Source organism: Myotis nattereri (assembly GCF_964212035.1).
Source record: "Myotis nattereri genome assembly, chromosome: 18".
NCBI lineage: Eukaryota > Metazoa > Chordata > Mammalia > Chiroptera > Vespertilionidae > Myotis > Myotis nattereri.
The window spans coordinates 630,195-656,205 of NC_138093.1; the positions used below are offsets into that span (position 1 = coordinate 630,195).

The following is a 26,011-nucleotide window of genomic DNA, read 5'->3' on the forward strand; positions in this document are numbered from 1 at the left end:
CAACCGTGCGATGTTCTGTGGAATCTTGGGCCCTCACCTGGGTCGGTCGCCCAACTGAAAGTAGGAAAGTTCTCCAGACAAGACGCCGTCGAGAACTAAATCAACCAGATTAAGGACACCCGGCGTGGCTGGCACACGCACTAACCAGTCGTCTTCACCGGTGACCCTCAATATTTGCCTTTAGAAAACCCTGGATTGAAAAGCACCCTAGAGCCTGGGTTTCAGGGGTGGCTCCCCATTTCCCTGTGTGGGAAGCCATCGGGCACACGCGACGTGACGCGAGTGAATGCCGTATCTTTGCATGTGCAGTCCCATCGGGGCCCTGGCAACCCCATGAGGCAGAACTGTCTTTAATGTTCAGGTTGAAGGAAGGGAGGGAGGGAGGGCTCTCAGGCCTTAAGCGGGGCACCCCAGTGCCCGTGTATAGAGATGGCTCCTTGCTTTGGAGCTGGGCAGGGACAGTGTGGATCTCAGCGGTATCATGGGGTCCTTCCCCCGCCCCTGACAGCCCGAGAACCACAGAAGCAGGCCAATTTGTTCCTCAACGCGCCAGCCATGTTCCTTCCGACACGTTCATTATATTTTTAAGTTATTGCTTGTCAGCAATTCACCCTCCTTATGGGGTCGCCTTGCGGTCCAGACCCTGAGCACAGAGCTTGCCTGGTTCCTGCCTCCAGGAGTTCAGCATTTCCTCCCTCCCTCCCTTCCTCCCTCTCACCCGAGCTTTCCATTGATTTTCAGAGAGAGTGAAAGATAGAAAGACAGAATTATTGATGTGAGAAAAGCATATCAATCAGTTGCCTCCTGCACAGGTCCCAACCAGGGAGGAACGTGCCAACCGGGCATGAGCCCTTGGTGGGAATGGAACCATGAGACCCTAGTTCATAGGTCAACACTCAACCACTGAGCCGCGCAGGCCGGGTGTGGCTCAGATTATTAATCAATGGGTCAGTGGCTAAAAGACTCACCGCTAGTTTGGTTTTTCTGTTCTTTTCTGCAAATCCCGCCCCACGCCACCCAACCCGGCCGCCAAGCTCAAACCATGTCAAACACACTGGGGCGGACTTGGACCTCCTGACCTTGGTCACCCCACCAGTCACCCCAGGACATCTGGGAATCAAAGCTCTGAATCCTGAAAAGGGGGATGGAGAGGCCGAGGGTCAGAATGACCCCCTGTGGTATTTTTACAGTCTTTTTTTTTATATATATTTTATTGATTTCAGAGAGGAAGGGAGAGGGAGACAGAAACATCAACAGGAAAAAAAAAATCACGGATTGGCTGCCTCCTGCACAGCCCAACTGGGGATCAAACCCGTAACCCGGGCAGGAATAGAACCGTGACCTGGTTCATAGGAGGACACTCAACCACTGAGCCACCCAGCCCAGCTTTATCTCTCTATGTCCATCCCCCCACCCTCGCCTCCCGCCCCCTGCAGATGTATCCAGGACCCACTCACAGCCCAGCACTGCTCTGGGGCAGGGAAACAGCATGGAGAACACAGGCCCGAATCCCGCCCTCGGCCTTCACACTCATTCTCTCTCCTGGTTCAGCCACAGGCGGCTGCTGCTCTCCTCACTTGTCCAGGCTGGGCAGGAACAGGGGGGAATACGGGTAAACCTGGAGATAGGGCCGCAGGGCATCCGGGAAGGAGGCCCTGGGGAAGGTGAACATGTGGGAGCCCGAGGTCCCACTGTAGAAGGACACAAGCCCGACCTCGCAGTCCAGGAGAACCCCGACGACCAGGGGCCGCTCCTGCAGGCGCAGGGGCGTGCGCGGCCAGGTCAGCGCCACGTAGCCGTCCTTGGCGCACAGCCGCAGGGCCCAGAAGCCGGTCTCGGGCTTCTGCGTGGTCCCCCCAAGCCTCTGCACGCTCTCCAGGCAGACGCCCACGTCCCAGCCCGTGCCTTCGCCCACATCCACCTCGAAGTACTGCCGCCCCGACGTGAAGCTCTGCCGGCCCAGGATGCAGGGCGAGGCCATGAACCTCCGGGGAGAGAGGGCCGCCTCGCGCTGGGGGCCCCGCGTCACTTGTCTCTGATCCTGGGACAGAATTAGTTCTGGATGCGCTGTTTCTGGATCCAGAGTCACACCAACTGCAAGGGAGGGAGGAAAACAAAGATTTGGTTTTAGCTTGCTGAGAACAGTTCCATTTCTTTTATTATGTTTTATTATGTATTTATTTATTTTTATGCAGGGGTTTTATTTGCTTGTTTGTTTGTTTTTTAACCCTCGTCCAAGGATATTTTTCCATTGATTGATTTTTATTATTATTTTAAAATATATTTTTATTGACTTCAGAGAGGAAGGGAGAGGGAAAGAGAAACATCCATGATGGGAATCATGGATTAGCTGCCTCCTGCATGCCCCACACGGGATCAAGCCCACAACCCAGCCCTGTGCCCTGACTTGGAATCAAACCCCAACCTCCTGGGGAGGGGGGGGGTGGTGGTGCTCGGGCAACCGCTAGGGCAACACAGTTTATTTTATTTTATTTTTTAGTTCTAGGAAATAGAGTTTATTGTGGCAGAGCGTGTCACACACGACTGGAGGTGCGGGCATTGGAAACATCACTCTGCATCCTAATCGGGTACAAGTGTGGCAGGTTTCCTGCGTCCAGTTCCCACCATCACCTGCACGGCTTCCTCCCTCTGACCCGTGGACGTTTAACCCGACGGCTTCTGCTGACGCTCTGGTTCCAAACAAAACTGTGCATAAGCTTCTGGGTCCACCTCATCGTCAATATCATCCAAGTACGGTCACCACCCCGGACACACCTGCTCCATTTTCTTCACAATCTGGAAAGAGTCTTCTCTTTCAAGTCACTCTTTTTTGTTTTAATAAATTTTTATCGTTGAAAGTATTACATGTGTCCTTCCCTCCCTCTCCCCTCCTGCCCTCAGGTCACTCCTGATTGAATCCTGGTCGTCGGGATCAGCTGCCGGGAGAGGAGCACCATCCGCTGGACCCAATGGCGGTTCCGTCACAAAACAGTCGGGATCATTCTCAGGTGCTGCTTCTCTCGGTGCTGAGGTGACAAAGCCTCTCCCCCAGTTACTTGACTGGAGCTCTACAAGCGTCAAGAGCATGTCCCTCACGTCGACACTGCAGGGCGCGTCCAGGGCGACGTTTCCAATCCTCTGGATAACTTCTTCCATGTCCGTCCTTCCTTGTTCCTTCCAGGCATCTTCCAAGGCAGGCCCTGTCAACTTCAGGAATTTTACTGCACAATTAGGTTATCGTCCACAGGGTGAGAAAGGAGGGCATCCAACAACCCCCAGAGAGCAGCTACTCGAACCTCTGTATTTGCCCCTTCGATCTCCAGCGGAAGATAAAATTCTCCCAGAAAGAGCACGAACCCGTGGAATCGTTTCCGAGCTGCTTCATCCCCCTTGGCAGCTTGATATCGAGGCTCATAATCAGCCTGACATCTTTGAAGGAGCACTTGGCGGAAGCTGCCCCTCTGTGAGCGAATGGGCAGGTGACGGGACAGGTAACCACACAGGCGAGCTCCCCCGCAGCGGAGCTTGGGCTCGGACGTGGCCTGTTGGTAGATGAGGCCCACCAGTTCTTGCAAAGCCTCGTCCGTGGTGACCCGACCACTCAGGGTCTCTGCAAACTGCTCCATGTCAGTTTCACAACTGCCAGGCTGCTCTGTCAGATGGTCCAAGAAATCCCAAATGAATACGGACAGAGAGAGACCATCCTCCAGGTTCCTGGTGATTAGAAGAACCTCACGGGTAGAATTCAGGGGGCTGGCACACAGCGTGGGCATTCACAGGGGAGTGACGACCACCGGAGATTCTGACTCCCAGTTCTGCTGGGGTCTCGTTTGTTCCAAGAATGTCCCTTCAGAGGGTGGGAAAGGAGCAGCTGCAAGTTTCCTCCCAGGATCCTCCCTTGCGGACACACAAAGGGCTCCTGTGGGCCGTGCCCATGCACCCCGAGGGCCCTGGGTGGCTTTTGGGGGTCGAGGTTGGAGGCAAACCCCAATGCCAACACAGTTTCTTTGAGAGAAAACCAGTCCGAGCCTTGTTTCGGACCAGCGAGGGGAGCACAGGGCTGTGACCATAAAGTAGAAACCTTCCCGTTTGTCCCCGTGACCCGTGGGGTGGAGGTTGCACTGAGCTTGGTCCCCTGGGGGCTCAGCAATGGCCTCACGTACCTTGATGGCTCCTCAACTGTTTCCTCAGATCAAAGTAGAGCTCGGGGACCTCGCACTCGGTCTCAATCTCCAAGACCAGGGCCTCCGGCATCTCCAGCCGCACAGCCTGGCTCCTGGGGGAGCAGAGGCCAGAGATGCTCAGTGGGGCACCCTGCGGCTCTTCACCCCACTCTCCCTCGTCCTTCCTTCAGCACTCACCTTCTCAGGGCGCCCTTCACGTCCTGCGGGAAACAAAGGGACAGGTGAGTGTGGGAACACCATGCTGATGGGGTGCTGCTCCCTCCCAGAGGCACAGGGCAGGCCCGGCCTTGGGTTCGGACGGTCAGCACAGCAGGACACCTCTCAGCCTCCGAGCTGGGCGCCCTCCTTGCTGAGGTGCTGGGGACCCTGCGGCTGCTTAGGGGGGTGGGGAGCTCCCCACGCTCCCTCTGGCCTCACCTCCCTCAGAGCGCACCTGCCAGAGGCCACCTGTCACAAAGCCTCAGGGGTGGGTGGGTGCACGGCGCCCAGACTGGGCCCTGAGGTGGCGGCCACAGTGACCCGGGGGCAGAGCAGCCATGAGACATGGTCACCCTGAGGGGCGCCCTCCAGTTCCACCAGCCAGACCTGGGACCAGCAGCTGGGAGGTGGGGGGAGGTTCACCTTCCTGAGGCTGAAAGTGAAGCATAGTAACCTCCATCTTGTATAGAAAACTGCTGTTAAAATTCTCTGCTGCTGTGAGATAATCCCTTGTTCTGTAAGCTCCGTCATTATAAACTCAGTCACTTTAAGACAGTCTGTTATTCTGTAAAATAACTTGTTTTTAGTTCAAATAATAGAAAAAGATCAACTTAACTGTCTGACCTTGCCAACTAGCCACCCAATGGAATAGCCTAAAATAGACTAATCCTGGTAAGAATTGTGCCGTGCACAAACTCATTATGTACTCAAGGTTACAACTGTCTGTACTTTAACTCACAGAGAGCCCTTTGTAATATCTGCAAACAAAGAGGCTCAAAAGGTATAAAGATGGGAAACTTCCTGTATGGGTTGCTTGGAGATTTGGAAAGAGACACCTCCCTCTGGGCCCCACACGATAAACGACTCCTAGTTAATTGGCTCATTAAGGTCTCTTGTCTGTCATTCGATGATTTACCATAAACAGAAGGAGAGCCCATCAGGCCAGGCTCACCCATCACTCATGGGGCGGCCCCACCTGGTCCCCGCCATTGTCCCACCTTCAGGATTCTGTGCCCTGGACACAGGCACCTGGGAGCAGAAGCCATCCCCTGAGCCTGTTTGGGCCGAGGAACCCACACCCTCTACCTGCAGGGGGGATTTCATTTTTCTTGATCCTCACCCGAGGATAATTTTCCATTGATTTTTAGGAAGAGGGGGAGGGAGAGGGAGAGAAAGAGAGAAAAATTGATGTGAGAGAAACACATTGACTGGTTGCCTACTGCACAAGCCCTGACCATGGCCTGGACCAGGGAGGAGCCTGCAACCAAGGTACGTGCCCTTGACCAGAATGGAACCCTGCACCCTTCGGTCCTCAGGCTGATGCTCTATCCACTCAGCAACACTGGATTTTTGAGCCAAATCATAATTTTCTGATTTATACATAGAACGCTGGAGACCAGTGGAAGCCACCTTGTAGATTTTATCTGTTCAATATTCTAAAAGGAATAGGCTTAGACCAGTTGGTGTGGCTCAGTGGTTGAGCATCAACCTATAAACCAGGAAGTCAGGGTATGATTCCCTGTCAGGGCACATGTCCAGGTTGCAGGCCTGATCAATGATTCTCTCTCATCATTAATGTTTCTCTCTCTCCCTCTCCATTCCTCTCTCAAATCAAATTTTAAAAAAACACGTTAAAAAATGATAAGAAATAAAAATAAAAGAAATATGCCTTTATGCCCTAGCTGGTTTAGCTCAGTGGATAGAGCGTCGACCTGTGGACTGAAGGGTCCCAAGTTCAATTCAGGTCAAGAGGACATGCCTTGGTTGCAGGCTTGATCTCAGGCCTAGAGCTGGGGCACCTGTGGGAGGCAACCAATCAATGTGTTCCTCTCCCATCGACATTTCTCTCTCTGTCTCTCCCTCTCCCTTCCACTCTCTCTAAAACCAAAGGAACAATATCCTGGAATGAGGATTAACAAAATGACTAAATAAGAATAAAAGAAATCTGCCTTTAAGTCCCGCACACTGATGTGCCACCGCTGAGCCAGGCAGGCGGTCCTCTGTTCCCACCACCACCTCTGCCCAGAGCAGCTCAGAACCTGCCCCCGTGGCATCCCCCCAGGGCACAGCCTCACCTGCAGCACCTTCTGGGCGGAGCCCTGGCATCGCTCCTCCAGCTCCCGGATGTGGCTCTGGAGCTTTCGGCTCTGCTGGCCCAGGTCGGCCTCACTGACCCTCAGTCTCTGCAGAGTGCGCTCTTCCTCGCTCTCCAGTCTCCACAGGAACGACCTCTCCTCCTCCCTCAGGAAGCTGCGCAGGTTCTGGAATTCCGCCTGGATTTTCTGTCTCTGAGCCTCTACCTTCTCCTACAGTCAAGAGAGGACGCTCAGCACACCCTATGCACAGGCCCGGGTTGCGGGCTCCATCCCCAGTGGGGGGCGTGCAGGAGGCAGCCGATCCATGATTCTCTCTCCTCTTGGATGTTTCTATCTCTCCCTTCCTCTCTGAAATAAATACAAATATAAAATAAAGTAAAGAAAGTTGGAAACCCAGTGGGGACGGCTCTCGGGAAACAGGCATGTGATTCTGGGGCTCCGACAGGCACAGGCCTCCTGGCCATTTCCTGCTGGGAGGAGGGTGGGAGGGGATGAGTTCTCATCGATGTGGACAAGGAGGACAATGACTGGGGGGGACTGCATTGAGCCCAGGGGGGTGCCCTCCAGAGGCCAAGGCGAGAGCCCCCCATTCTCACCTTCCACTGGGCGATCTGCTTCGCCGTGAAAGCTTTCTGGTCCGTGCATTCCTCTTCCAGTTTCCTCAGTTTCCTCACCGCTTCCTGGAGCTTTTCCTGGAGGAAGAAATGGAGTGGCCCTTGCTGACCACACCTCCCTTCTCCCTCGGACGGGAAGAACCTGATGTCAGTGCCCGGGGCTCTCTCTGTCCCTGTCACCCTGACCCTCCTCTCGGCTAATGGCCAGGACAGCCTGTGGGGACCTCGACTGAGCTGATGGAAGGCTCGGCGACACCTGTCTTTCCTCACACGCCTCTGCCCCCTGGCTGTGCGTTTGCCACCGGCCCTCTCACAGGAGAGCCCTCTCTTTTCTCAGCACTCCTACATACCGTTAATATTTTTTATTTTTAAAAATCTATACTAATAAAAGGGTAATATGCAAATTGGTCACAATGCCCTCACAGTCACGACTGGACATGCTAATTAGTTGTGACCAGATATACTAATTAATCACAACAAGTATGCAAATTGACCATCACTCCAACACACAAGATGGCCTGCAGGAGAGGGCAGTTGTGGGGGACCAGGCCAGCAGGGGAACACGTAGGCATCAATCTGGCCAGCAGGCAGGTGAGATTGTGAGAGGAATGCCTGACTGTCCGTTTAGGCCCCATCCCTGGAGCAGTCGGGCATCCCTCGAGGGTTCCCAAATTGGAGAGGATGCAGGCTGGGCTGAGGGACACCCCCCCCCCCTCCCAGTGCACAGATTTTGTGCACTGGGCCCCTAGTATGCATATATTGTAATTATTTTCAGAGGGAGAGAGAGAAACATCATTGATGAGAGAGAATCATGGATCAGCTGCCTCCTGATCACCCTCTACTAGGGAGCGAGCCACAACCGGGACGTGTGCCCAACCAAGAATCCAGCCGTGATCTCCAGGTTCATAGGACGATGCTCAACCACTGAGCAACGCTGGCCGGGATGCATGGCTAGTGTTCAGGCTCCTTCAGGACTCATTTCTGGGAGGGCTCCCCAGGACCACCCACACCCGGGGTCCCCATTCCCACTCCCCAGGCCATGGAGGCCGGGCAGTCCTTCCGCTGGTGCGTCTTCCGTACTGGACAGGAGGCTGCCCACGAGGTGGCTCCTGGTCCCTGTGCTTTCACTCCCGCACGCGCCCCTGCACACGGCGCCGTCTCATCACATGCACCCGAGAGGCGACTAAACGTACAGGTGCAGCCCTGGCTGGTTAGGCTCAGAGGCTAGACTAGAGCCTCAGCCTTCAGACTGAACGGTATTGGGTTGATTCTGGTCCAAGGCATGAACCTCGGCGGCCGTTTCCTGGCCCCGGTCACAGCACCTGCAGGAGGCAACCAATCCGTGTCTCTCTCAGATCATTGTTCTCTCTCTTCCCCGCCCTTCCACTCTCTCTAAAAATCAATGGAAAAATAGCCTCAGGTGAGGATTATCAAACAAAACAAAACACCACTCATGTGTGCATTTGAGCGCATGAGGCGCTGGAGCTGGGACCAGTTCATCACGCAGCCGGGACCTGGATGAAGTCTGACCGTCCGGGGAAGGAGGGGCTGGACAATCAGGACTTGATTCAGGGAGGACCCACCCTCAAGCTTCCCACCCCTCCAGGCCTTCAAAGCCCCCACCACCACAACCACCACCACCTCCCCGCTAGAATAAGGACATGAGGAAAGCTAGAATTCAGGGTCCCAACCTTGAGCTCCCGGCTGGTGATGGGGGTCTCTGGGCACAGGAGGGGGCACTCACTCTGTAGCCAGGGCCCACATCCTCCACGAGCGCCGTGTTGTGGCCCTTGTGCCGCCCATCGCGCTCGCAGCGCCAGCAGATGAGCTGGCCCTCATCCTCGCAGAAGAGGTGCAGCCGCTCCCCGTGCTCCTGGCAGGACAGCTCCTGCTGCTGCTGCTGCTGCTCCTGCTCCCGGAGGGCGGCGATGAGGCTGCCCAGCTGCTTGTTGGGCCGCAGGCTGCCTCTCTGGAAGGGAGCCCGGCACTGGGGGCAGGAGAAGGTCTTCGTGTCCTGCTGGTTCTGAGGGAAGGAGAAGGTGCTCTGCTGACTCCCAGGGAAGGAGAAGGTGCTCTGCTGACTCCCAGGGATGAAGGTGCTCTGCTGACTCCGCGGGGAGAAGAAGGTGCTCTGCTGGCTCCCAGGGAAGGAGAAGGTGCTCTGCTGACTCCCAGTGGAGAAGAAGGTGCTCGGCTGACTCCCAGGGAAGGAGAAGGTGCTCTGCTGACTCCCAGGGGAGAAGAAGGTGCTCGGCTGACTCCGGGTGGAGGAGAAGGTGCTCTGCTGACTCCCAGGGGAGGAGAAGGTGCTCTGCTGACTCCCAGGGGAGGAGAAGGTGCTCGGCTGACTCCCAGGGGAGAAGAAGGTGCTCGGCTGACTCCGGGTGGAGGAGAAGGTGCTCTGCTGACTCCCAGGGGAGAAGGTGCTCTGCTGACTCCCAGGGGAGGAGAAGGTGCTCTGCTGACTCCCAGGGAAGGAGAAGGTGCTCGGCTGACTCCGGGTGGAGGAGAAGGTGGGCGTGTCCTGCTGGCTCCGCGAGGAGGAGGAGCTCAGGCCCATGAAGCCCAGGAGACAGGCCTGGCAGTAGCTGTGGCCGCAGCTGATGCTCACGGGCTCGGCCATCAGGTGCAGGCAGATGGAGCAGGTGGCCTCCTCCCGCATCTTCTTGCTGGTGGAGGCCGACGCCATGCCTCTGCCAGAAGCTGCAATGCTGGACCCAGAGGCTCCCACAGTGGAGGCGGCGCACCCACCCTGGCTTCCTGTGGGCGCCCAGCTGCCAGGCCCCACGGGCCTGGAGGTCTTATCTGGAGGGAAGAAAGGTCTGCAATGTAGGCGCTGCAGAGAGTGCAGCTGTGCTGTGGACTAGGGTGGGGACCCCAATTCCATTCACTAAAATGAAACAGAATTTAACATGCAGATGTAGCCTCACTGAGGATGTTTTTCCATTGGTTTTTAGAGAGAGTGGTAGGGGCGGGGGAGACAGAGGGAGACACACATCCATTGGTTGCCTCCCACATGCACTCCGACCAGGGCCAGAGATGGAACCTGCAACCCAGGTACGTGCCCTTGACCGCATTCGAACCCAGGACCCTTCAGTCCACAGGCCAATGCTCTCTCCACTGAGCCGCACGGGCAGGACTGGTCACATTTCCATTGCTTCATGGCCACCGGGGGCTGCAGGAAGCCCCAATAGAGACCATCCATCAGGGGGAAGCTGGTGTTGGAGCCCAGACACAGGGAGGGCGAGGGCGAGGCAGGATGCCGCCAGGGACCCAGTGAGGGCCTGGGGGACTCTCCCCCCTGAGGAACATGAGGAATAATCAGAATAACTGGTTCCAGGACCGTTTCTTTGCAACTTAAGGAACTGGGTGGATCAGGAAGATTCCATTGAAGCAGCAACTGTGGACCAGCTGAGCCTCTGCACCCCCAGCCTTTCCCCCAACTGCCCCCCACAGAGAACAGAGGCTGGGCAGCGGGCTCAGCACTTAGAGCGTCCACTGCGCACTGACGTGTCCCGGGTTCCATTCCCGAGGTCGGTCTCTCTCTCTCTCTCTCTCTCTCTTTCTCTCTCTCTCTCTCTCTCTCCCCCTCTCCGGCCGCCTTCCCTTCCTTTCTCTGGAAGAAACAATAGAAAAACATCTCCTCCAGGGAAACCCACCCAGGATGAACCCGAGGTAAACAAGGCACCTGAGACCCAGTGAGTCCCTCCAGGCCTCCCTCCCCTGAGAGGCGACCGGACGGCTGGCTCAGTGGTTTAGCGTCCGCCTTTGGACCAGGAGGTCAGGGTTCCATTCCCGGTCAGTGCACACGCCTGGCTTAGAGGCTCGATCCCCAGTGGGGGGCGTGCAGGAGAAACATCATCAATCTTTCTCTCTCTCCCTCTCCCTTCCTCTCTGAAATCAATACAAACATTTTTTTAAATAAAGGAAAGGCCTGGGCTGGGCAGAGAGGGCGGGTCGTGGAGGCCCAGTCAGGTGACCTCTCTCCTACAGCCAGGACTGTCTCCCAGGAGAAGTTCCAGGCACCTGCATCCCTGGGGGACAAGGGGCGGGGGAGCAAATGGGAAGACAAAACCCCAAGGTCCTCCAGGGAGGACCCAGGAACCAGAGAGCGAAGGAGGGACCCTGGGACCCTGGCCCGGGGCTGCAGCTCCTGGGGAGCCAGGCCTGCCCTCCTGGGAGCGGAGGGAGGCGGGCCGGTTGCAGATGGACCTTCCTGGGACCTGACAATGGAGGGAGCACAACCAGGAATCCCAGAGACCACTGGACCCCTCTTCCTCTAGAGCCAGGGCAGCCTCCGGAGCCACAGAGAGTTTCTGCTCAGAGTCCCTTCCTGGGCGGTGATTTCCCGGGGACACACTCGGGTCCTCTGTGGCTGGGCTGTGTCCCCAGGACAGGACCTGCCCTCCAGGGGCCCCGGGGGCCTGTCCCGGCCTCCACTCCCCCCCCCTCACACCCGGATCTCCTGAGGTTGGATCAGCTTGGAGTTTGATGGAAGCGAAAGCGGCCTCGGAGAAGGGCTGCGGGTCAGGGGCCTGGAGAAACCAGAGTCCAGAGACCCTGGTGCAGTGATGGCGAACCTTTTGGGCTCGGCGTGCCAGCGTTTTGAAAAACCCTAACTTAACTCTGGTGCCGTGTCACATATAGAAAATTTTTGATATTTGCAACCATAGTAAAACAAAGACTTATATTTTGATATTTATTTTATATATTTAAATGCCATTTAACAAAGAAAAATCAACCCCAAAAAATGAGTTCTTGTGTCACCTCTGACACGCGTGTCATAGGTTGGCCATCACTCCCCTGGTGTCTGAAACACACCCCTGCCTGCCGCCCGGGCCCCCCACCGCACCCCCTCCCGTCCGCACAGCAGGTGTCATCACCCCCCCTGCGGGACCCGCCCGCACCCTCCCCAGTACCTGGGCAACCACTGAGGCCACACACTGGCTGGAAGGAGTCGCTGGGAAAAGCTGTTAGATCAGAGCGAGCCCAGGGTCGGAGACTTGCAGACCTGTGATGAGATAACGGCCCCTCCCTGGAATTTCTAACAGATCAGCGGGCCAGACACAGACACTGACTCCTTCCTGAATCCACAGCGACCCCCACACAGGTACGGACTCCTTCCTGAATGCCCTGCCGACCCCTGTGGCGGAAACTTCCTCAGTTCATGTCCCTGCCCTTCACCCAACCGCAGTATAGAAAAAGCGCCCCCCTCCCTGTTGCCGTGAATCCACGAGCCCTCTGGGGATCGTGGGTCGCCCGGGAACACAGAATAAAACTTTCCTTTTCTGATAGACTCGACCCTCTTTATTTCCTACGCCACCTCCTGAGCCACCTAAGCTAACAAAAGCTCCTTCCCAAGTCCTGGGCGGGACCCAAGCAGAAACGAAACTGCCTGTGGTGGGGGGCGGGGCGCTGCTGGGTTTGGGGAAGAAACCAGGAAATGGCCCTAAGGGTTTGCAGGTGGCTGGGCTGGGCCCCGCAGGGCATGGAGAGGTGGGAAGAACTCCTTCTACAGCCACAGGAAAGGGGACAAGTCCTCACGGGGCCTGGGCTCTGGGCCAGCAGGAGCGTCTGAGGTCAGCGAGGGGCACAGCCCACAGGCCTGACAGCAGCTCTTCCTGCCGTGGCCACCGACCAACCCCCTCGGGGACCTTCAGCTTCTGGGCGGATGTTATTTTATTTTTTGCTATTTTTTAGGTCCCTATGCTCTCATCACTGCTCTGAAGGGGGCGGTGGAAAGGGCTGGTGACCTCCGCCCTCATGCTCCTCCTCAGCGTCGCTCTGCAGGGTCAGACACTGTCAGCATCACCACCAGTCAGGACGCAGCTGGGAGCCGGGAGCCACCATGGGGGCGGCACTGAGAGCAAAAGGACTGCAGGGCCCAGCCCATGTGTCAGGGGTTGAGCTTCGACTTACCTACAAGCCAAGAGCTCACAGTTCCATTCCTGGTCACAGGCCCGGGTTGCGGGCGTGATCCCCAGTGGGGGGCGTGCCACACGGGTGTGGGGGGCTGAGCCCAGGGGTTCATCAGCAGCCTCCTCCCCCCACAGGGCTCCCCGCTCCTCCCCCCCAACCCCCCCCCCCCCGCCCCTTCCAGGCCTTGGGCTCCCTTGTGAGGACCCCTGAGAGGAGGAGGGAAGCTGGGGCTCCGCTGACTCTGCTGCCTTCTTCCCGGACCACAGAGCAGAGGCCTGGACCTCACCCTGAGGCCACAGTCCCCGCCAGGAGGTGAAGGTTCGCCCCTAGAGCTCGGGGTGCGGGTCCCTGGCAGACGGGGCGGGAGAGAAGGCAGACGGGGAAGATTACATGGGTTCACCCAGCCCCGCTCACCCGAGGGTTAGACGTCCCCTTTCCCGCCCTGGAGCCAGGGCCCGAGGCCGCCTGGTGACCCCGTGCCCATGGGGGTGGCAGCTGCCGGGGGTCCAGGTGACAGCCCCCTCCCAGGCCCGGGAACAGCAGGCGACCTGGGTGCGGAGTCAGCAGGGCCAGGTCACGCGGCTGCTTATGTGACAGCCCCGAGCGTGACCTTTATCGGTGGGGCCCATGCTGACTCAGCACACGGAGGTGGACGCACAGACAGGGTGCCGTGTGCCGAGGCCGCAGCTACACACAGCACTTTCTTCTGGCAATTTGATGGGACAGATTGTTCTGATTCGTCCTAAGCAAACTCAGTCATAGGCACAAATTGCACGAATTTTTAAAGGGAAAAAACAGAGACTGTCGGGGTCCAGCCCCAGAGGTCCACTGGTTCCCAAAGGTGTGGACGGAGTCAATGAAGAATGGACACGGAAACAGGATTCAGATGATCAGCATAGCCAGGTTCTCTCTTTATTCTAGGTGGATCTCTTGTGCCTGGCTGAGGCCACAGAGAGAGATCCAGAGGCAAGTTGAGCCTTTATTTTATAGTCAGAGGTAAACAAGGTAGTGGTTACCAAAGTTACAGTGTTCTTGTGAATTTCACTGGTTTTGGCAGCACTTGCTGCACTTTCTCAGCCCATTAGATTCCCAGATAAGATCTAAGGAGCGTCATAAGGTCAAGCCTAATAATGCTAACAGGGCTGTGCCCTCTAAGCTGGGACTTGTTTGTGGCTTTGCCAACAGGTCAGTCTGAGGCTTAACCCTATAGCCACGCCCTACATCACACCCTTCTTTTATTTTTAAGCTACTATAATGAAAGTTTTTAAGCTACCATAATGAAAGTAAAACTTAAGCATCAAGAACAAAACTCTGGCTATTAAAACAATAACAAAACAATGCCAATGCAAAACCCAAACTATAGACACGTCAACATTTTAAAACTTAAACATAAAGCTCTGGCTATTAACAAAACAATGCCAATGATTTAACATTTTTAAAACTAGTAAGAATAACAAAAAATGCCAATGCAAAACAGCAATAAGTGAGTTTCTGCTAAATGAAAGTTTCTTTTGCTGATTTACTCAGAGTCCTCGGAGTTGGCTGCGCAAGACTCTGCAGAAGACTGGCAGCGGACCACTGCTAGCCTAGCCAGACACAGGGCTGAGGGCGTAGCTTCCACTCCTTGCCTTTCTGCCATCTGCTGGGCCTCAGCTGTTACCTTCTTTAGCCGACCCCCTTGGCACCTCGGTCCCAACCTGTGTAGCCTTCTTTTCTTCTTTTTTTCCACTTTACTGTCATCTCGGCAACTTTCAGTCTTTTGAATGAAGGGACAAGGAGCTTCTCTGGGTCCGTGGTGGTGACGCACGTAACGCTCTGGTACCCAAATTGGCTGCTCTGCTCCTTCTGGGAAAGATACAAACACAACCTCTTCCCCACATCATTACTAGGTCTGGTAAAACTCTTGGCTGGTTTCTGTATCCTTCCACCAGGCTAACCCAGCAGAGGCTATTGTACAAGAGGCCCCATGCCTTTCGGCCGCTGTACAACCCTCTGCATTGTATTTTTTAAAAATTTAACATATAACATTCTTCTCCCCCTTTTTTTGTTTTTATAGAAAAGGTTTATATTGATGGGATTCTGACCATTTATAAAAGGGTATACATTTTAGAGCTTGCTACTGCATTCCTCCTCACCCCTGGTAATGCTGTCAAGTGCTCCAAAATGTGAAATCAGAAGATATCACATGAAGCCTCAATAAGACGGCTTATTTTAACTCGGCTAAACGGGGTGAGAACTCATTAGAAGAACAGGCTACTAAACATGGTATCATGAAACCTGAAGAAATAGCTCTGGCTTCCTAGATACGTATAGACACACCTGCTCCTCTGTATTTACGACTTCCTACTTTAACTTAAAAAGTTGCAGCTTTACATTTTTATTGTGAATTGGTTCTACTTTTGAGCCTTAGCACCTCAAAATAAAACCTTAACTTTGAGTCAAACCGTTAGTTTTTCTTTGTGTGTCAAGAGCTAACTTTGATGTGGTAAAACTAAGTAAAATGCATTTACTCACTCCAAAGCAGGCATCAAAAAGAAAAACCCCTGTTATGCCCAGATTTCAAGATCCCCAACAGACCACGCGAGGGAGCCAGCCGCGTCCGATGCAAAAGCAGAGAGGTCTTTGCTCCCAGCCTCACAACGGCGAGACGAGAGACCCCCGTGGGAAAAAAATGGGGTTTTAATAGGGGGGGTGGAGTGAGGGCAGGGGAGATGACTGTGGGCCCTGCCGATTGGCTAGGTGCAAGTCGGGTCTTGTTACACAGGATGTGGTCATCTCCATGGCGCACACGTGCTCTGATTGTCATTGGTTAGTTTAAAAAGATTCCGGGCGTGGCCAGCAGAGGCCTGGGCTTCTGGGAAGAAGGTACTTTCCTGAGCACATGGCTGCTGCCCCAACATGGAGGATACGGGGCAAGATGGAGGGCATAGCCCTCGCCCTTTCACCCCAAATGCTTTCTTATATCCATTTTAAGAGTAGGATTGGCGCTTTCTGCTATTACCTGAGTCCTGATCAAGTACCCCAGGGGGAACTTGCCAATCCTGTGCTTCCCGGGGTGACATGATAAAGGTTTACTGAGCCTGCTGGAAAGGCTGCAGTGGGGTTCAGGATAAGGCTCCTTGGGACTACCTTCTCCCATGCCTCTACATTTACCTTTCCTTCCTCAGAAAACCATGTGCAGGTTTTACTTACAAAATCCAACAAATCGAAAGGCTGTTCATACTCACAGAACCGCCCATGCTTAGAGCATAGCATTAAGCATTGGATACGTATAAATTCTTTTCTTACGATCCTGAATATCAGATATTTTACACCTAGTTATATCACTGAGCTGCGCCCCTCACCTTGCTTGTTTTTTGCATGTGCTTCACTGGAGTGTCCTTTCACCTGACAACTGAAGTTCCCCCTGACTGGGAGACATTCTGTCTGACTGGGAGTAACCTTAACTCCTCCGCTAGCGAGCATATGTGTTAAAAGATCAATACAGAGCCTTTTTTTCTTTAGACTCAGTATGGCCCATCTTCTCAATCTAACTTCTGTACTATCCACCCTCTTACCCTACTTATCTTCTACAGGGGGGTCTGCAGCACCCTACGGTGCAGTCTTATCCTTCCAAAGTGGGGGGGGGGGGATGACTTACGTTAGGGGGGATCCTGTTCAGCCTGTTCGGGCGCTAGTTGCCGGGGTCCAGCCCCAGCGGTCCAGCCCCAGCGGTCCAGGGGTTCCCAAAGGTGTGGACAGAGTTGGCGAAGAATGAAGGACACAGAGACAATGTTCAGTTCTTTATTCTCCGTGGATCTTCCTGTGCCTGGCTGAGGCCACAGAGAGAGATCCAGAGGCAAGCTGAGCCTTTATTTTATAGTCAGAGGTAAACAAGGTAGGCTGCCTCCTGCAGGGCCCCACACTGGGGATGGAGCCAAAACCTGGGCGTGTGCCCTGACCTGAAATCAAACCCAACCTCCTGGTTCATAGGTCGATGCTCAACCACTGAGTCACACCGGCCTGGCTTCCAGTGATCTTTAGAGAGTGGGAGGGAGGGGGAGAGACAGAGAGACACACACATCGATTGGTAGAGGGACGTGCCCTTGGAATGGAACCTGGGACCTTCTGTCCACAAGCCGATCCTCTCTCCACTGAGCCAAACCAGGCAGGGAAACAGTTTACTTTATTTTAGTTTATTTTTTAAGTTCTAGCGAATAGAGTTTATTGTGGCAGGGAGTGTTACACACGATTGAAGGTGCGGACATTAGTGACATGTCTCTGCGTCCTCCATCGGGTACAAGTGTGACAGGTTTCCTGCGTCTGGTTCCCACCATCACCTGCACAGCTTCCTCACTCTGACCCATGGATGTTTAACCCGACGGCTTCTGCTGACGCTCTGGTTCCAAACAAAACTGTGCATAAGCTTCTGGGTCCACCTCATCCTCAATATCATCCAAGAACGGTCACCACCCCGGACACAGCTGCTCCATTTTCTTCACAATCTGGAAAGAGTCTTCTCTTTCAATTCACTCTTTTTTGTTTTTCATGAATCTTGATTGTTGAAAGTATCACATATGTCCTCCCCCTCCCCGCCCCTCCCGCCCTCAGGTCACTCCTGAGATGAATCCTGGTCATCGGGATCAGCTGCAGGGAGAGGAGCACCATCCGCTGGACCCAATGGCCGTTCTGTCACAAACAGTCGGGATCATTCTCAGGTGCTGCTTCTCTCGGATGCTGAGGTGACAGGGACTCTCCCCCAGTTACTTGACCGGAGCTTTACAAGCTTCAAGAGCATCAGCCTCACATCAACACTGCAGGGCGCTTCCAGGGCGACATTTCCAATCCTCTGGATAACCTCGTCCATGTCCGTCCTTCCTTGTGCCTTCCAGGCATCATCCAAGGCGGGCCCTGTCAACTTCAGTAATTTTACTGCACAAATTAGGTTATCGTCCACAGGGTGAGAAAGGAGGGCATCCAACAACCCCCGAAGAAAAGCTATTTGAGCCTTTCCATGAGCCCCTTCGATCTCCAGCGGAAGATAAAATTCTCCCATAAAGAGCACGAACTCGTGGAATCGTTTCCGAGCTGCTTCATCCCCCTTGGCAGCTTGATCTCTATTCTCATAATCAGCCTGACATCTTTGAAGGAGCACATCGTAGAAGCTGCCCCTCTGTGAGCGAATGGTCAGGTGACGGGACAGGTAAGCACACAGGCGAGCTCCCCCGCTGCGGAACCTTGGCACGGACTTGGCCTGTTGGTAGATGAGGTCCACCAGTTCTTGCAAAGCCTCGTCCGTGGTGACCCGGCCACTCAGGGTCTCTGCAAACTGCTCCATGTCAGTTTCACAACTGCCAGGCTGCTCTGTCAGATGGTCCAAGAAATCCCAAACGAATACGGACAGAGGGGGCTCATCCTCGCGGGGACCTGGAAATTAGAAGAACCTCAAGGGTAGAATTCAGGGCGCTGGCTGTCAGCGTCCTGGGGTCTCGTTTGTTTCAAGAATGTCCTCTTGGAGGGTGGGGAAGGGGTGGCTGGAGGCGGGCTCTGCTCCCAACACAGTGTCTTTAGAGAAGACCAGCCTGTGCTCTGGAGTCTGAGCCTTGTTTCAGACCAGCGAGGGGAGCTCAGGGCTGTGACCATAAAGTAGAAGCCCTCCCATTTGTCCCCGTTACCCATGGGGTGGAGGCTGCACTGAGCTCAGTCCCCGAAGCGCTTAGCATCGCCCTCACATACCTTGATGGCTTTTCAACCTGTTCCTCAGCTCAAAGCAGACGTCGGGGATCTCACACTCAGTCTCAATCTCCAAGGACAGGGCCTCCGGCATCTCCAGCCGCACAGCCTGGCTCCTGGGGGAGCAGATGCCAGAGCTGCTCAGGGGGCACCCCTCGGCTCCGCACCCCACTCCCCTCGTCCTTCCTTCAGCACTCACCTGCTCAGGGCGCCCTCCACGTCCTGCGGGAAACAAAGGCACAGGTGAGTGTGGGAACACCATGCTGATGGGGAGCTTCTCCCTCCCAGAGGCACAGGGCAGGCCCGGCCTTGGGTTCGGATGGGATGGGGCTTATACCCTGGTCGGGAGAGCACCTGGATGACTCTGAAAAGCCATCCTGTTCTTTTAAATCTTAGGACACACACACTTATGGGAACAGGGGTGCGTTTCTTACATGTGAACAGGGGTTACGTTTTTGTTAAGTTTCCTTCCCAAGCCCTGTGCGAAGTGACTGGGGGGGTGACTGAGCTGTGAGCCCGGCGAGCAGAGCCCATGAGCAGGGCCAGGCCCACCCACCAGGAGCCAAAGCTCCATCTGACCAACAGCATCTCATCGCCTGGGGACTGAGGACAAGAGCTGACGGCTGAGGCCCCCAGGGCTGCACACAGCACCCAGCCCCTTCCCTTTGTAGTCCGGTCCCTGCACCTGCTTGGAGACAGGACTCGATGGGTGTAAGCGCCCTGTCTGCTGGGTGGGCCCCTTCTCAGTAAACGCCTTATGGGACTCATCCCTGCCTTCGTGAGTGGACACAGCGACAGGCAGCCGAGCCCACCCGGGCGTTTCTGGGTAACAGATGGACACCCCGGGCAACAATCCCCACTCTGGTCTCTGGACGATCAGCACAGCAGGACACCTCTCAGCCTCCGAGCCGGGCGCCCTCAGTGCTGAGGTGCCCGGGACCCTGCGGCTGCTTAGGGGGGTGGGGAGCCCCCCACGCTCCCTCTGGCCTCACCTCCCTCAGAGCGCACCTGCCAGAGGCCACCTGTCACAAAGCCTCAGGGGTGGGTGGGTGCACGGCGCCCAGACTGGGCCCTGAGGTGGCGGCCAAAGTGACCCGGGAGCAGAGCAGCCATGAGACATGCTCACCCTGAGGGGCACTCTCCAGTTCCACCAGCCGGACCTGGGACCCACAGCTGGGAGGTGGGGGGCGGTTCACCTTCCTGAGGCTGGAAAGAGGGCCCATCAAGTCAGGCTCACCCACCACTCATGGGGCGGCCCACCTGGTCCCCGCCATCACCTGACCTTCAGGATCCTGTGCCCCTGGACACAGGCACATGGGAGCGGAAACCATCCCCTGAGCCTGTTCTGGGAGCATCTATAGGGTTAAGCCTCAGACTGACCTGTTGGCAAAGCCACAAACAAGTCCCAGCTTAGAGGGCACAGCCCTGTTAGCATAACTAGGCTTGACCTTATGACCTCCCTAGATCTTATCTGGGAAGCTAATGGGCTGTGGGAGGTGCAGCAAGTGCTGCCAAAACAAGTGAAACTCACAAGAACACTGTAACTATGGTGACCACTACCGTGTTTACCTCTGGATATAGAATAAAGGCTCAGCTTGCCTCTGGATCTCTCTCTGTGGCCTCAGCCAGGCACAGGAGGTCCACCTAGACCAGCTTATTCTCTCTGTCTGACTTTTCTACATCCTTCGGGCCCCCTCTCAAGCTCACCGAACCCTTGGTTGAGCTGGCTCCGCACAAAGGAACCCACCCCACTACCTGCACGGGGGGTTTTATTCTTCTTGATCCTCACCAGAGGATAATTTTCCGTTGATTTTTAGAGAGAGTGGAAGAGAGAGGGAGAGACAGAGAGAAACATCGATGTGAGAGAAACACACCGATTGGTTGCCTCCTGCACGAGCCCTGACGAGGACCTGGGCCAGGGAGGAGCCTGCAACTGAGGTACGTGCCCTTGACCAAAATGGAACCCTGTACCCTTCGGTCCTCAGGCTGATGCTCTATCCACTGAGCCACACTGGAGTTTTGAGCCAAATCACAATTTTCTGATTTATATATAGAGAGCCCTGTAGACCATGGAGCCACCTGGTACATTTTATCTGTTCAATATTCTAAAAGGAATAGGCTTACTCCAGCTGGTGTAGCTCAGTAGTTCAGCATCAACCTATGAACCAGGAGGTCAGGGTTTGATCCCGTCAGAGCCCATGTCCAGCTTGCAGGACTGGTCAATCATTCTCACTAATCATAGATGTTTCTATCTTTCTCTCCCTCTCCATTCTTCTCTGAAATAAAAATAAATAAATAAAATAAATAAAAAACACTAAAAAGTGATGAGAAATAAAAATAAAAGAAATATGCCTTTATGCCCTAGCCAGTTTGGCTCACTGGATAGAGCATCGGCCTGTGGACTGAAGGCTCCCAAGTTCAATTCAGGTCAAGGGCACACGCCTTGGTTACGGGCTTGATCCACGGCCCAGGTGTGGGGCACCTGTGGGAGGCAACCAATCAATGTGTCCCTCTCACATCGACGTTTATGTCTCTGTCTCTCCCTCTCCCTTCCACTCTCTCTAAAACCAATGGAACAATATCCGTGAATGAGAATTAACAAAATAACTAATTAAGAATAAAAGAAATCTGCCTTTGAAACCCCACACTGATGTGCCACCACTGAGACAGGCAGACGGTCCTCTGTTCCCACCACCACCTCCCCCCAAGAGCAGCTCAGGACCCGGCCCCTTGGCGTCCCCCCAGGCACAGACTCACCTGCAGCAGCTTCTGGGCGGAGCCCTGGCATCGCTCCTCCAGCTCCCGGATGTGGCTCTCGAGCTGGCGGTTCTGCTGGTCAAGGTCGGCCTCACTGACCCTCAGTCTCTGCAGAGTGCGCTCTTTCTCACTCTCCAGTCTCCACAGGAACGACCTCTCCTCCTCCCTCAGGAACCTGTGCAGGTTCTGGAATTCCGCCTGGATTTTCTGTCTCTGAGCCTCTACCTTCTCCTACAGTCAAGAGAGGACGCTCAGCCCGGCCGGCGGGGCTCAGTGGTTGAGCGTCCACCTGTGACCCAGGAGATCACATTGGATCCCGGTCAGGACACAGGCCCGGGTTGCGGGCTCCATCCCCAGGGGGGGGCGTGCAGGAGGCAGCCGATCCATGATTCTCTCTCCTCTTGGATGTTTCTATCTCTCCCTTCCTCTCTGACATAAATACAAATATAAAATAAAGTATAAAAAGAAAGAATGTTGGAAGCTCAGTGGGGACGGCTCTCGGGAAACAGGCATGTGATTCTGCGGCTCCGACAGGCACTGGCCTCCTGGCCATTTCCTGCTGGGAGGAGGGGGGGGGGGATGTGTTCTCATCGATGTGGACAAGGAGGACAATGGCTTTTTCTCCGGGTTCCACCTGCTGCTCCGGTTCAGTGACACCATCACTGTGCTTCGCCCGATCAGACTCTACATCTAAGCACTACGACCGAACAGAGCTTGACACCAAGAAATCCCTGTTCTTCTTTTTCTTTTTTTTTTAAATATTTTATTGATTTTTTATAGAGAAGAAGGGAGAGGGATAGAGAGTACATCGATGAGAGAGATCAATCAGCTGCCTCCTGCACGCCCCTCACTGGGGATGTGCCCGCAACCAAGGTTACGTGCCCTTGACCGGAATTGAACCTGGGACTCCTCAGTCCGCAGGCCGATGCTCTATCCACTGAGGCAAACCAGTTCGGCCCTGTTCTTTTTCTGTTGTTGTCATTAATCCTCAGCCCAGAATATTCTCTCCATTGATTGTTAGAGAGAGGGGAGTGGCAGGGAGGGAGGGTGGGGAGAGAGAGAGGAACATCAATGTGAGAGAGACATGGACTGTTGCCTCTTCCACAGGCCTGACTGGGTGGGGACTGCACCTGAACCCAGGGGTGCCCTCCAGCGGCCAAGGCGAGAGCCCCCCATTCTCACCTCCCACTGGGCGATCTGCTTCGCCGTGAAAGCTTTCTGGTCCGTGCATTCCTCTTCCAGCTGCCTCAGTTTCCTCACCGCTTCCTGGAGCTTTTCCTGGAGGAAGAAATGGAGTGGCCCTTGCTGACCACATCTCCCTTCTCCCTCGGACGGGAAGAACCTGATGTCAGTGCCCGGGGCTCTCTCTGTCCCTGTCACCCTGACCCTCCTCTCGGCTAATGGCCAGGACAGCCTGTGGGGACCTCGACTGAGCTGATGGAAGGCTCGGCGACACCTGTTTTTCCCTACATGCCCCCTGGCTGTGCGTTTGCCACCGGCCCTCTCACAGGAGAGCCCTCTCTTTTCTCAGCACTCCTACAAACTGTTAATTTTTTTAAAAAAATATATTTTATTGATTCCCCACAGAGAGGTAGGGAGAGGGATAGAGAGTTAGAAACATCGATGAAAGAGAAACATCGATCAGCCGCCTCCTGCACACTCCCTACTGGGGATGTGCCCGCAACCACAGTACATGCCCTTGACCAGAATCGAACCTGGGACCCTTGAGCCAAACCGGCTAGGGCAACCGTTAATTGTTTGATATGTAAAAATATGTATATATTTCTATTCCTTTCAGAGAGGAAGAGAGAGACCGAAACACCAATGATGAGAGAGAATCATGGGTCAGCTGCCTCCTGCACGCCCCACACTGGGGATGGAGCCCGAAACCAGGCATGTACCCCGACCAGGAATCCAACCGTGACCTCCTGGTTCCTAGGTTGATGCTCAACCACTGAGCCACGCTGGCCAGGCCACATGGTTAGTGTTTAGGCTCCGTCAGGACTCACCTCTGGGAGGCTCCCCGGGACCACCCGCACCCGGGGTCCCCCTTCCCACCCCCCAGACCATGGAGGCCAGGCAGTCCTTCCGCTGGTGCGTCTTCCCTACTGGACGGCAGGCTGCCCACGAGGTGGCTCCTGGTCCCTCTGCTTTCACTCCCACACGCGCCCCTGCACACGGCGCCGTCTCATCACATGCACCCGAGAGGAGATAAAACACGCAGGTGCGGCCCTGGCTGGTCTGGCTCAGAGCCTCAGCCCATGGACTGAGGGTCCTGGGTTCAATGCCAGTCATGGGCATGAACCTCGGCTGCCGTTTCTGGCCCTGGTTGCGGTGCCTGCAGGAGGCAACCAATCCGTGTCTCTCTGAGATCAATGTTCTCTCTCTATCCCCCTCTCTTCCACTCTCTCTAAAAATCAGTGGAAAAATATCCTCAAGTGAGGATTATCAAACAAAACAACACACCATGCATGTGTGGGTTGGAGCTCCGAGGCGCTGGAGCTGGGACCAGTTCATCACACAGCCGAGACCTGGATGAGTCTGACCGTCCGGGGAAGGTGGAGCTGGACAGCCAGGACTTGACAAGGGGAGGACCCACCCTCAACCTTCCCTCCGCTCCAGGCCTCCACCCCTACCTCCCTCCCCCCTTAACTCTCCGCTAGAAGAAAAGAACCACATGAGGGAAGCTAGCATTCAGGGTCCCAACCTTGGGCTCTTGGCTGGATAATGGGGGTCTCGGGGTGCACAAGGGGCCACTGGGCTCAATGAGGAGGGTCTGGGGCGCACGAGGGGTTTTGGGGCGCAAGACGGGGCACTCACCCTGTAGCCGGGGCTTGCGTCCTCCACGAGCAACGTGTTGTGGCCCTTGTGCTGCCCTTCACGCTCGCAGCGCCAGCAGATGAGCTGGCCCTCACCCTCGCAGAAGAGGTGCAGCCACTCCCCGTGCTCCTGGCAGGACAGCTCCTGCTGCTGCTGCTGCTCCCGCTCCAGCTGCTCCAGCTTCTGCTGCTGCTCCCGCTCCTGCTGCTGCTGCTGCTGCTCAAGCACCCGGAGGGCGGCGATGAGGCTGCCCAGCTGCTTGTTGGGCCGCAGGCTGTCTCTCTGGAAGGGAGCCCGGCACTGGTGGCAGGAGAAGGTCTGCGTGTCCTGCTGGCTCCGTGGGGAGGAGGTGTTTTGCTGGTACCAGGGCGAGGAATAGGTGTTCTGCTGGTACTGGAGCGAGGAATAGGCGTTCTGCTGGTACCGGGGCGAGGAGAAGGCCGGGCCCATGAAGCGCAGGAGGCAGGCCTGGCAGTAGCTGTGGCCACAGCTGATGCTCACAGGCTCGGCCATCAGGTGCAGGCAGATGGAGCAGGTGGCCTCCTCCCGCATCTTCTTGCTGGCGGAGGCCGACGCCATGCCTCTGCCGGAAGCTGCAATGCCGGACCCAGAGGCTCCCACAGCGGAGGCGGCACACCCACCCCGGATTCCTGTGGGTGCCCGGCTGCCAGGCCCCACGGGCCTGGAGGTCTTATCTGGAGGGAAGAAAGGTCTGCAATGTAGGCGCTGCAGAGAGTGCAGCTGTGCTGTGGACGAGCGTGGGGACCCCAATCCCATTCACTAAAATGAAACAGAATTTAACATGCAGATGCAGCCTCACCTGAGGATGTTTTTCCATTGATTTTTATTTTATTTTATTTTTTTAATATATATTTTATTGATTTTTTACAGAGAGGAAGGGAGAGGGATAGAGAGTTAGAAACATCGATGAGAGAGAAACATCGATCAGCCGCCTCCTGCACACCCCCCACTAGGGATGTGCCTGCAACCAAGGTACATGCCCTTGACCGGAATCCAACCTGGGACCCTTGAATCCGCACACTGACGCTCTATCCACTGAGCCAAACTGGTCAGGGCAATACAAACATTTTTTTAAATATAGGAAAGGCCTGGGCTGGGCAGAGGGGCGGGTCGTGGAGGCCAAGTCAGGTGACCTCTCTCCTCCAGCCAGGACTGTCTCCCAGGAGAAGTTCCAGGCACCTGAAACCCTGGGGGACGAGGGGAGGGGGAGCAAACGGGGAGAAAAGACCCCACGGTCCTCCAGGGAGGACCCAGGAACCAGAGAGCAAAGGAGGGACCCTGGGACCCTGGCCCGGGGCTGCAGCTCCTGGAGAGCCAGGCCTGCCCTCCTGGGAGCGGAGGGAGGCGGGCCAGTTGCAGATCCAACTTCCTGGGACCTGACAATGGAGGGAACACAACCAGGAATCCCAGAGACCACTGGACCCCTCTTCCTCTAGAGCCAGGGCAGCCCCCGGAGCCACAGAGAGTTTCTGCTCAGAGTCCCTTCCTGGGCGGGTGATTTCCGGGGGACACACTCGGGTCCTCTGTGGCTGGGCTGTGTCCCCAGGACAGGACCTGCCCTCCAGGGGCCCTGAGGGCCTGTCCAGGCCTCCACTCCCCCCGCCTCCCACCTGATCTCCTGAGGTTGGATCAGCTTGGAGTTTGGTGGAAGCGAAAGTGGCCTCAGAGAACGGCTGGAGGGCAGGGCCTG

General features: G+C 55.5%; 2 protein-coding genes and 1 pseudogene across 3 annotated transcripts; all 3 read right to left on the bottom strand.

The window, feature by feature from the left end:
• Positions 1–1,202: 1,202 nt before the first annotated feature.
• Positions 1,203–9,891, bottom strand: LOC308534042 (E3 ubiquitin-protein ligase TRIM38-like). The gene is made up of 6 exons (XM_081112319.1): positions 8,837–9,891; positions 7,075–7,170; positions 6,458–6,688; positions 4,362–4,384; positions 4,164–4,276; positions 1,203–2,094 (listed from the first exon to the last, which is right to left on the bottom strand). The coding sequence occupies exons 1-6, from the start codon at positions 9,779–9,781 to the stop codon at positions 1,574–1,576; spliced, it is 1,929 nt and encodes a 642-aa protein (XP_080968445.1). The 5' UTR covers positions 9,782–9,891; the 3' UTR covers positions 1,203–1,573.
• Positions 2,665–3,773, bottom strand: LOC308534385 (polyadenylate-binding protein-interacting protein 1-like; annotated as a pseudogene). The gene is made up of 2 exons: positions 2,907–3,773; positions 2,665–2,825 (listed from the first exon to the last, which is right to left on the bottom strand). The product of its transcript is annotated as a polyadenylate-binding protein-interacting protein 1-like (transcript).
• A 6,895-nt stretch (positions 9,892–16,786) lies between the features above and the next one.
• Positions 16,787–24,993, bottom strand: LOC308534043 (uncharacterized protein). Its single transcript, XM_081112320.1, has 6 exons — positions 24,301–24,993; positions 22,663–22,758; positions 21,481–21,711; positions 18,923–18,945; positions 18,727–18,839; positions 16,787–18,417 (listed from the first exon to the last, which is right to left on the bottom strand). Exons 1-6 carry the CDS (start codon positions 24,877–24,879, stop codon positions 17,705–17,707), a joined length of 1,755 nt encoding a protein of 584 aa, XP_080968446.1. The 5' UTR covers positions 24,880–24,993; the 3' UTR covers positions 16,787–17,704.
• Between the last annotated feature and the right edge of the window lie 1,018 nt (positions 24,994–26,011).